At 36.9% G+C, this 11,998-nt stretch overlaps 1 protein-coding gene across 1 annotated transcript; it reads left to right on the top strand.

The window, feature by feature from the left end:
* The first annotated feature begins 99 nt into the window (after positions 1 to 99).
* dhrs3a (dehydrogenase/reductase (SDR family) member 3a) lies at positions 100 to 10,381 on the top strand. Its single transcript, XM_065285906.2, has 6 exons — positions 100 to 544; positions 4,730 to 4,873; positions 5,000 to 5,119; positions 8,023 to 8,261; positions 8,367 to 8,492; positions 9,798 to 10,381. Exons 1-6 carry the CDS (start codon positions 347 to 349, stop codon positions 9,880 to 9,882), a joined length of 912 nt encoding a protein of 303 aa, XP_065141978.1. The 5' UTR covers positions 100 to 346; the 3' UTR covers positions 9,883 to 10,381.
* The last annotated feature ends 1,617 nt before the right edge of the window (positions 10,382 to 11,998 follow it).

Below are 11,998 nucleotides of genomic sequence, written 5' to 3'. Positions count from 1 at the left end.
AATCCTCAATGCGTCATGCATTTTATTATGAGTGAGTGAGTGAGAGAGTGAGTGAGTGAGTGAGAGAGAGAGAGAGAGAGAGCGAGAGAGAGACATCACACTTGTGTCAGATCTTCATTCGTATGTAGGTGAGAGACTTGGTCTGATGGACCTCCTCTGTTAGATCTGCGCACTTTAAGTAACCGTATTGCCCCACAGAGCAGAGGAGCAGTGTATTTCCAAGTCCCATTGAAGTTTGTCAGATTACTCCAACGTGCCTTTCTGACAGCTGACCAGTCATAAATACTGGTCAATACCGTTCCCACTTCATTAGCTTGCTCCACAACAGTTCGACAATCTGAAAATCATGATGGACTTGAAGGTGCTGGGATGCGCAATACTTTTTCCTTTCCAGATTCTCGTGTGCGTACTGAAGGCGACCGTGCGTCTCCTGACGCGCCAGAAGCGCAGAGATCTGACCGCTGATGTGGTGCTCATCACTGGAGGAGGAAGAGGGATCGGCCGTCACCTGGCCAAAGAGTTTGCCAAGCAAGGAGCGAAAAAGGTACAATAACTTATTCCTTAATGCGTTTTTCTTAAAATAACAGTACAGATTGCACTGCAATTCGTTACAGTGATAAATAAGTATGCGTTAAGATGTGGTAAATAAAGTTATTTTTGTTTGGGTTTAAAATAGGTTCTTACTGATTTCAGTCAATTTTTCAGAAACCTAAAGTTTACTTTAGTATTTTTATTATACTGACTAACAATCCTAGATACAATAGTGATTTGAACCTGCAGTAAATATTAAAGCATACTATAGTACTTACTATACTTACTGCAAAATTAAATAGTATAGTAATTACTATACTATACTACAGTATACTACAATATTTTTACATGTGGGCAGTCTTTTTGAAAGCCAGTCTCTTTTTTTATTAATTCTGCTGTTAAAAGTAAGTCTTGTTCTCTCTTTTCTGCACTTTTCCTTATTTGTGGTACTCTAAGTGCTGGCTGTTATCATACAGCACACTTGTTACAGTATGTTTCTCATTTGTATGTTTGTTCAGATGAAAGAGTTTGCTAATAAGAAATCAGTTCAATTGTGTGTGGAAAAAGTGCAAAATGAGAAGTGTCACGTCAGTAGGACATCGATCAGAGAAAGTGATGGGTCTGTTTATTTGATCAGACATCATGCATTACTGACAATCAAGCAAAATGTTTCTGTGTTTACTTGCAGTGTGATTTTCCAAAGTCAGTATATAGTACTGAAGGGAGGCTAGTCTATAGTGACCTGTTGATGCCCTCATCTGGAGGCTAAAGTTCTGTTTCATGTTTCTCCTCATATTCTCCCCACTGGCCACACAAACACAGGTGTTTCCTAAGCCTTTATGCCTTTACAAATGCCCAACAATGGACTGCTGACAGGCAAGGCAAACTGTTTTGTTGAACTCAAATCATGTGTGACTCTTTAACCTTCTAGGGAAGTTCATACTTCCCTGTCGAGAGTGGGATGAAAAGTCATTCGGGATGAACGGTCAATTGCAGTGTTATTATGATTATTTGCAGCTAATGTAAAAGTCGACATTTTGATTTTCACTTCAGTATTAAGGTAAAACTTCAATACCACAAGGGCACACATCAAATGACAGGAACAGTTGCTTTTACTTTAGTGTGTACATGTGTGCGTGCGTGAGAGAGAGAGAGAGAGAGAGAGAGAGAGAGAGAGAGAGAGAGAGAGAGAGAGAGAGAGAGAGAGAGAGAGAGAGAGAGAGAGAGAGAGAGAGAGAGAGAGAGAGAGAGAGAGAGAGAGAGAGAGAGAGAGAGAGAGAATGTGTATGTGTATGTGCTGTGTGTGCGTCCATGTGTAGTTGTGTGAATGGATCAATTGCAAGGGTGTGTAGTAAGCAAAGAAGCACCTTGCAGATTGGTTACCACTACCAAGTTCATTGGCGGGTCAGCCAGCTTTTGCGCAGAAGGACTGATGATGTCATTTGCTTACTGCTCACTCTCAGAGGAAAATAATTAAATAGAAAGCCAATGGAGCGCAGACTGTGTATGTGAGAATGTATGAAAGTCAGGTCAGACACACATAGGTTAGAAAACAACTGATACTTTATGATCCTGATCATCCTGTAGTTATTATATATTACCCCTTTTAAGTTATTGTGAATGGTTTATGCACATATACATTTACCATTGCCAAATTTTTTGAATGACCAAAAAAACATTGTTTTATTTCTCCAAATTCTCTGCTATTCAGTTCGTCTACTGTAAGTCCTGAGTTTCTATATACTATACCACAAAGCATAACAATGTCAAAGCCTTACATATTTATGAAGGAATAATGAGGAACTCCATAAAGTATATATTGAACTAAAACTATAGTAAAATTCTTAAATATTATAGTGTTTTTGACTATATTTAAAGGGATAGTTCACCAAAAAAATGAAAATTCTGTCATCATTTACTTACCCACATGTTGTTACAAACCTGTATAAATTTCGTTGTTCTGATAAACACAAAGGAAGATATTTTGAAAAATGTTCGTAATCAAACCATTTGTGGACCCCATTTACATCCATAGTATTAGTTTTTCCTACTATGGAAGTGAATGGGGTACACGGACGGTTTGATTACGAACATTTCTCAAAATATCTTCCTTTGTGTTCATCAGAACAACGAAATTTATGTGGGTTTGTAACAACATGAGAGTAAGTAAATGATGACATAATTTTCATTTTCGGGTGAACTATCCCTTTAATAATACAGAATACTGTAGTATACATTAAGTGTAGTCATTACTATAATATACTACACTATACTACAATTTACTATAGCAAATACCAAAGTATGTTAAAGTCTTTACTACAGTTTTCAATTCATTGTAGTTAATACTACAGAATACTATAGAATACATTAATAAAGTGTAGTACTTACTATATATAGTACAGTAGACCTCAATTCACTATAGTTAATACTACAGAATGCTGTGGTATACATTAAGTGTAGAAATTACTATAAAACACTACACTATGCTACAATTTACTATAGCAAATACCAAAGTATGTTAAAGTCTTTACTACGGTTTTCAATTCATTGTAGTTAATACTACAGAATACTATAGTACACATTAATAAAGTGTAGTACTTACTATAATATAGTATATGGTATACTACAATTTACTACTATTGTTAATTGTAATGTATGTTACAGTATTTACTACAGTTTTCAAATAATTATAGTAAATGCTACAAAATACTATAGTATCCATTAACAAAGTGTAGTAATTACTATGAAATACTGCGGTATACTGCAATTCACAACAGTTTACTACAGTATACTAAATACCAAAGTATGTTTGCATGTATTTACTACAGTTTACTGTTGTAAATTCTAAAGTATGTTACAGTATATACTACAGTTTTCATAATGCTACAAAATACTATAGTATGCATTAACAAAGTGTAGTATTACCGCGGTATATTGGAATTCATTCAAGTTTATTACAGTAAACTAACTGCCAAAGTATGTTAAAGTATTTACTACAATTTTTATTCACTATAGTTAATACAGAATACTATAGTATATATTATCAAAGTGTAGTAATTACTATAATATAGCACAGGGGACCTCAATTTACTACAGTTTACTATAGTTAATACTTAAGTATGTAAGACTATTAACTACAGTTTATTAATTCACTATAGTTAAGGCTACAGAATACTGTAGTATATATTAACAGAGTGTAATTACTATAGTTTACTAAATACTAAATAATGGTATTACTATAATATACTATAGTAAATAATACTATAGTATAATATTTGTAAATATAATGCAGTACTACAGTTTTCAATTCACTATAGTACTACAGCATACTACAGTGTACAACAGTACAGTTTACTATAGTAAATCCTATAGTATGATACAGTATTTTACTGTGAGATGATAAAGGAGAGAAGGTAAAGGTAAATAGATGCTGGCAGTTCGTACTCCCAGCTGGGCTTTGTCCCATGCCTGACCCCATTGGGACAGCACTAATGAGGGGGGCGTATGTCGCCCCTGCCCACATCTCCTGGTGGCTCTGTGGCTTGGACTTTTACTGATAATGGGACACTCACCATGTGCTGTTTGTGACATTGGTAGGGCGTGAGTCAGGCAGTATGTCACTCGAAACATAAGCAGGCACATCTGTTTCTTGCCCTGGTAAACTCTCTCTCTTTCTCTCTAGGTCAGTTTCTCCCTTTCAACTCAAAAGAAAAAATCTATTTCGTATTGAAAAATAAGCACATGATAAGAGGCATCACTGAACTCCAAAGTTTGTGATTGTTACAGTATGTGTTTATGTTTGTTTATGAGGTAGATGAAGATTGACAGGACGGGTAGGGGAAGGACTCAGGCTTGTATTCATTACCTCTCGCTGACCTTGCTGAGTAATGGATGTAATGCAGAGTTCACAAATCTACAGAGCCCGACCCTGTGCTCCATCACTCTCACTCGCTCTCCATAAACCTCGTGTACAATGATAACGAAATACTTAATTTAGTAAACTCCTTAACCTATGCATCAATGTGTAGCAATAATACCAACAGAATAGTGAGGGATTAGAGAGTGCTTATTATAATGCAAAACAATCACCCAGTTTCCTTTAAAAGTATAATAGGATTTTTAATTGCATCAGAATTGCATTTGCATACGATTGTTAAAGTTTGATCACTTCAAAACAGTCATATCTCTTCTCCCTCAGGTTATTTTGTGGGGACGTACTGAGAAATGTCTTAAAGAAACATGTGAAGAGATCTCTATGACTGGAACGGAGTGTTACTACTTCATCTGTGACGTTGGAAATCGAGAGGAGGTTTACCAGCAAGCCAAAGTGCTCAGGGAAAAGGTGAGCACACACACAAACACTGTTGTCGAAAATGAGATAAAAGCATCTTTTTCATGAAAGTTAAATATTCATACTCATCTATGAGCTGGTCAAGTTTGCTCTAACAGATGTAATGTGGTCTCAAAGGTTGGGGACGTCACCATTCTTGTGAATAACGCAGCTGTCGTCCATGGGAAAAGTCTTATGGATAGTGATGATGATGCACTGTTGAAAACTCAACACATAAATACACTTGGGCAGTTCTGGGTAAGACACAAAAATATTCAGTACTTCAATGCATGGGTGTACTGTAGGAGTCGCTCGAACATTGTGGGGTTGAAGCGTCAACTGTACTGTACATATGTTTTCATTAATCATTGTATAAATATTGACGGGTTGTTATTGCTATAGTTTTGATTATTCGTGGGTTTACCTCCACCACAACCCCAGGAAACTACACCCCTGACTTTTTTACTGTGCTAGAGTAATCATCCATTGAACTCTAGATGTTTATTTGTGTCTTTCAAAACATGTTTTAGTTACCTAACTAAAGACATTTGACATGCTGTCATTTTTGGAAGCTTCCCTCATCATTTAGACCTGTTTTTGCCAAAAGAGTAAAAGTAACCTCACATTCCTCACGTAGAACAGCCAGAGACAACAAATAAAAGAGAGTCATAAATAGACTCCAGAAAATCTTTTCTTAGGCTTTTTAGAGCACATTTATAGCTATGGGGTTATCTAATGTTTCAACTGCACATACTGAAGAGTACTGTCATCTATTCTTGCCCGTAATTTCAAACATATGGTTGGTGAATGCCAGTTATATAATGAGTTCTGCAAAGAAGCCTTTCTTCTGAGGAAGGGCATGGCCAAGGTATTGTAATATGATGGAGGTCATAGTCGTCTGATTTTAGATCAAACACTGAACGTGGGTTCATATTTCTGCCGAGCCAGGTAAATGTAAAAGGAACCTTTTTTTAGTTACCCAAAGAACTTTCAATGCATACCATAGACTGTCTCCATAGACTTCCACTGTAAAAAAATGAAGCTGAAATATCTCAAAAATGGCCGCTGATGTCACAAATACACAAATTAAGTTGTCACCCCAAGTCACATACTTTTTTTGAAAATATGCTCATTATCCAGCTCCCCTAGACTTAAACACTTGATTTTTACCGTTTTGGAATCCATTCAGCCGATCTCCAGTTCTGGCGTTAGCACTTTTAGCATAGCTTAGCATAATCATTAAATCTGATTAGACCATTAGCATCGCGCTAAAAATAACCAAAGAGTTTCGATATTCTTCCTATTTTAACCTTGACTCTTCTGTAGTTACATCGTGTACTACGACTGACGGAAAATGAAAAGTTTTTCTAGGCCGATATGGCTCAGAACTATACTCTTATTCTGGCGTAATAATCAAGGACTTTGCTGCCGTAACATGGCTGCAGCAGGCGCAATGATATTACGCAGGACCTGAAAATAGTCCCCTTGGTAACTTTCAATAACAGGGTTGATACCAAAATTTGTACCGCCAGACCCGGAGATCGGCTGAATGGATTCCAAAATGGTAAAAATCAAATGTTTAACTCTAGGGGAGCTGGAAAATGAGCATATTTTCAAATAAAGTGGAGTGTCCCTTTAAAACTTATTAGGAATACGAATACTTAAAAGTACATCAACATGATAAAAAAAACCTAAAGTGACAGAAACCATCAATAGGAAAGTTTGACTCTCGTCCTATTCGTTTACATAGAGAAAGCGGGGTTTATGACCTACAATGCAGCCAGCCACCAGGGGGCGATTAAAATGTTTTGGCTTCACTTTTCAGGATGTGTGTGGCACCTTTGGTGCGTACTCACACTTGTATACTACGCCGTACCTGAATACAGTATGTTTGACCCAGGTGAAAAAGAAGTACACTTCCAAAGAGCTCTATTTTCGCACACTAATTTTGTACTTAATATACTAAAAATTCTTCTTTAGTACTTCTTTAGATAATCTTAAGAACAACTTAAGAAGTACTAAAGATGAATTTTTAGTACAAAATTAGTGTGTGAAAACAGAGCACTTTAAGTAGACTATGGAAGTGTACTACTATTTCACCTGGGGACACCAAAGTCTGGTTTGTTGAACTTGTGTGATAGCTCCACATGAAGATTTTAAACCCGATTTGCACCCTCGGCAAGTGAAAAGGGGCGTTACAAGATTAGTATTGTACCACAGTCGATTTTTGTCCCAAAAAAAGTGTGTGGTGTCATTGTGATTATTTCGCTACTCCCGATCACGTTGGAGCCTCCCCGATCCCCGGTCTGGGGTCCTCCATGGATTTAAAGTCATTTAAGATGTAAAAATCATCCAGTGTGTCCCAGGCCTTACCTTACCTCGGTGCAGGGGCTTAACCGTGCCCTGGTACGGCTGCAGAGGTGGTCTCTGGTACAGTTTTATTTTGGTCGGGGGGTGGGGCGCAATGGTGGGAGGGCTAACCGCGACAGAGTATGGATCTTTTAGCTTGACGTCAATATTCCACTGTATATGCGTACTCATACTACAGTATGCATACCGCACCGTACCAAAGTACGTTTGACCCCAAAGTCTGGATTGGGTCTTAAAAGACCCATTTGTTTTTATAGTCTGTCAAACCTTTTTTCACTAAAAAAAACCTTTTGTACCTTTAAGGGACAGTGATTATTAAGAATGTAGGGGACTAGATCAAAACACGTATCCTAATGAATAGTACATAAACATTTGTTGTGGTAGCACGTAAATGTGGGTGACAAACCAAAACCATGATTAAAGTTTTGAAACAGTCGGAAAGAAACCGGAATGAGATGAAAGAAGAATTAAAAATGGTTCGGTATGTCTGATGTTTGGATAAACTATCTGGCATAAACTATAACTTTCATGTTGTAAATAAGATCCAACACAAGCAAAATTTTCTGACCTGCAGTCAGCTTTTAAACTTTTCCTAATGCTTTGAAGATAACTGGCAACAAAAACACTTCACCAGAAATCGAGTCATCCTAACCTCCGGTATTTCAGAAACTAGGCAAGAAACAAATTCGCAATCCCTCATTGCTCAACATTTAATTGTTTTTCTTGGATTTTCCAGCGATATTTGGGGTAACGGGAAAAACAATGTCTAATTGTGACCGTCTCCCCCACAGACCACAAAAGCATTTCTGCCTCGTATGCTGGAACTGTGCAACGGCCACGTGGTCTGCATTAACTCCATTCTCTCCCTTTCCTCCATCCCTGGAGCCATCGACTACTGCACATCCAAAGCCTCTTCTTATGCTTTCATGGAAAGCCTGACACTGGGCCTGCTCGACTGCCCTGGTGTGGGTTGCACCACAGTGTTACCCTTCCATACTGATACAGAGATGTTTCAGGGCATGAGAGTTAGGTAATAAACTAATATAATTATAAAAAAATCTAAATGACCGGTGCTGATAAGAAAGAATTTAGCAATCCATAATTGATGATAAACATGCATTTGTTTATCTTACAGGTTCCCTAAGCTGTTTCCTCCTCTGAATCCTGAGACGGTGGCACAGCGAACTGTGGATGCTGTGAGGACCAACACAGCTTTTGTTGTCCTGCCATGGACAATGCACTTTCTTGTTATTCTTAAAAGGTAAGACTTATCAGATCAGATTTTATACAACATATACAAAACATATACAGTCATGTCCAAACATCTAAGGCTAATCTGAAATAATAATTAAATGAGTAGCAACTTGAGTGTAAAGTTGACTTGTTGTTGTGGTGTACTGTTTTCTACATAAAATAACATTCTGTGAAAATATAACTTAATATACTTAAAAAAGATTTGTTGATTCAACTTAAAAAAGTAAGTGTTTGTGCCGTCTTAAAATTTGAGTTAACTCATTTACCACCAGTCTTTTTTTTTTTAAAGTTGCCCACCAGCATTTTTTTGTGATTTTCACTAAATGTCTTCCAGGAAAATTTTCTTCTATAAATATATAAACATACTAATATATCTAATGAAAGAACAAACCCTCTGCTTTCAAAGAAATGGAAAAAACTTTTGATCCCATCTTCATTTGTTCTCTTTTTATCACCTGTAAAAATGGGTAGATTTCTTCAAAAATAACAAATTATGAGCAAAAAGCTGAAATAATTGCATTTTTGTAAAGGAGATTTTTTTAATGAGCAATATACATCAAGACTTGTGGTGATGTAAATCTGTGTATCATCCGTGTAGCAGTGATACCCAAGACCATATTTCCTGATGATCTGCCCAAGTGGAAGCATGTAAATGTTAAATAAAACTGGACCCAACACTGAACCCTGAGGAACTCCCTGTCGAACAGGCACAGTATCAGATTTGTAATTACCCAAGCTTACAAACTGGGCACGATTTGTTAAACAAGACCAAAATCAGTTGAATACTACTTCAGATTACAGTAAAAACTCGTCATTGGCAGCAAAACTTTTTCTTTAATTGATGAGATAACTCCTAAATGGCAGGAAAAGAGTTCATTAAACTTAAAATATTAGTTGAATCAATATTTGTATTATTTTTTAAGTTAAATTAACTCAAAATTTTAAGGCAGCATGAACACTTACTTTTTAAAATTGAACCAACAAATATTTTTTTACAGTGTATCCTTAATATTGACTGAGTAAGGTCATGTCAAAGATTAAAATCAATATGAAATTTATCCTTTGGTATATTGGAGATAACATGGTCAATAGAATAAATGGTCTTATTTGATTAGTGACCCAGAATTAATGCAAAATCTCCCCCCTCCCCCCAAAAAATTCATCCTTTCAAAGCCCTTTATTTATTTCCAGATTAAAATAATTCAAATCCCTGTTTTCCATGTGGTCTCAGACATTTTGACCTCCCCGTATTATTTAATTCAAGAATTGGATCTTTTCATTGGCAATAGATGACTTAAAATTTTCTTTGCAGTCTTCTGCCCCAGTCTGCCCTGGAAGAGATCCACAGGTTTTCGGGAAGCTACACCTGCATGAACACATTCAAAGGGCGGACTTAATGTCAGGAAAGCATGAATGCGAAAACTCCTCAAAGCATTTTTTTCATGCAAAGCAAGCACTATGTTTGGGAGCATCCAACAAGCCGTGGCTGCGTGGACCCAATAAAGACTGTGAACGGATCGCTGTACAATGTATCAAGATGCCTTGTTTTCCCAAGCACTATTATGCCACATGAGTCCTACGTGGATTAATTTGGATTTGGCTTCACGATACTGGATCGCACACAGGCATGTAGGTGAAAGCATTCCTTGGATATTGTTATAAAAACAAACTTTGGAGCACAGACTGTTATAGTTATGAAAGAAATGATTCTTCAGTTGGGGCTCTTGTAAGGTTGCCCTTGGTTTACTCTGTTTTATAGATATCCACTGATTTTTAAGAACATTTTTGTAACGTAACACAATGCGATTTGGCTCCGCAACTTGTTTAAAGTGATTCCAGTATGTCTATCTTCATATTAAAGTCAACTTTAAATAAACAGTATTTGATGTTGAAAAAGCCCCGGTGAGTGTTGTTTTGTGGGTGTTCATGTGGGTTAGAAAACATGGAAGTGTCAGTCCCTGGCAGTGCGCTTGTTTTGTCTCTGCCAAAACTCACAGGCATTTCATGGTCAGCATTCCAGCGCTCCAGGCCAGCCAATCGTGAGCTCATTGTGCACTAGGCAGGGTTGTCATAACACTAACTCTGCTTAACAGGAAAGCACACTGTAGATGGGGTCAGCCACTGGAAGACTAATAGGCGAATTGCGATTTCGGTACTGTAGAACAAATATTTTTTTAGATTTGTCACTGATATCTAACTGAACTACTGATAATCATTGTCAATTCTGCTGTATCTCACCATACATATGCATGGCTGTACACAATTTAGGACCTTAGATCCAAAACCCTCTAAGCACATCTGATGTTTTCTTGTAAATGAGCATTTATAACTCTTAAGGGATTCAACCCTTAGTTTTCTGAATGGTCTGACAATGGGATTATTAAGCAGATTTGAAGCGAACGTATTTAATAAACGTGTAATACCTGCAGAGAACTTTGTTAATATCATAATATCTTATTTTTGACAGAGGTGACGTTTAGCGGCTTTGGATCTGAGCTCCTCAATTTTACTTTTGGTTTGCTATTTTGGATGCCAAACTTAACATTGTGTAAGAGTATAAATCAAATGTACAGTTAGATCAAAGAGTTGTTTTTTTCACTCCATCTATACCATTAGTTTATTTCTATACAGTACATCCCTGCTGCGGAAGACAATGGTTTATCTACAGTAGCCTATGTATTACACTGCTCTCTGTAAAGTGCTTGAATCTGATTAGTCAGTGTGGTGACATTCCCAGGTTTGCTATTCCCAGATAACAAGCACCTGATATTAAAGGAGTAGTCCACTTTAAAGATGGGGTCCATTGACTTTTTATAGTAGGAAAAAAATACTATGGTAAGTCAATGGGCCCCATCTATAGAGTGGGCAACTCCTTTAATAGCAGCCCCATCCGGGTATTTAGAGTCTTCTTGACAGGTGCAATTCAACGCTTACAAAAAAAATGTAATATAAACGCATAATTAATAGAATATATGCGGGGGGGTTTTCATATTTACAAATGATTACACCAAATGCATGTTTTTTTATTGTTTCAACATGTCTTGGCTTAAAGGAATAATTCACCCCAAAATGAACAATTTCCCATATTTAACTCACTCTCAAACCATTCTACACTGTAAAAATTCCTTGTTGCACTTAAAGTCGCAATGAAATTGTTTTTTTTTTTTTAGAAATTACCTATTCGTAAGCTTCATGATTTAAAAAAAAATGTATGTGCCCTCGTAATCTTAAAGGGTACTTTTAAGATGTAAAATAAATATTTGGTGTCCCCAGAGTACATGTGAAGTTTTAGCCCAAAATACCCCACAGATTTATTATAGCATGCTAAAATTGCTTCTTTGTAGGTGTGAGCAAAAATTAACTGTTTTTGGGTGTGTCCTTTAAAATGCAAATGAGCTGATCTCTGCACTAAGTGCCATTGTGTTATAGTGCAGATTAAGGGGTGGTATTATCCCCTTCTGACATCACAAGGGGCACCAAATTTCAATGACATTTTTTACACATGCTTGCAGA

The sequence above is a fragment of the Paramisgurnus dabryanus genome, chromosome 21 (genome assembly GCF_030506205.2).
Source record: "Paramisgurnus dabryanus chromosome 21, PD_genome_1.1, whole genome shotgun sequence".
Taxonomy (NCBI): domain Eukaryota; kingdom Metazoa; phylum Chordata; class Actinopteri; order Cypriniformes; family Cobitidae; genus Paramisgurnus; species Paramisgurnus dabryanus.
This window is presented reverse-complemented; position numbering and strand designations above follow the sequence as displayed.

Coding starts and splice junctions, on each gene's coding strand:
- dhrs3a (XM_065285906.2), top strand. CDS start 347: ATGATGGACTTGAAGGTGCTGGGATGCGCAATACTTTTTCCTTTCCAG. Junction 545..4,729: donor CCAAGCAAGGAGCGAAAAAG/GTACAATAACTT, acceptor CTTCTCCCTCAG/GTTATTTTGTGGGGACGTAC. Junction 4,874..4,999: donor CCAAAGTGCTCAGGGAAAAG/GTGAGCACACAC, acceptor GTGGTCTCAAAG/GTTGGGGACGTCACCATTCT.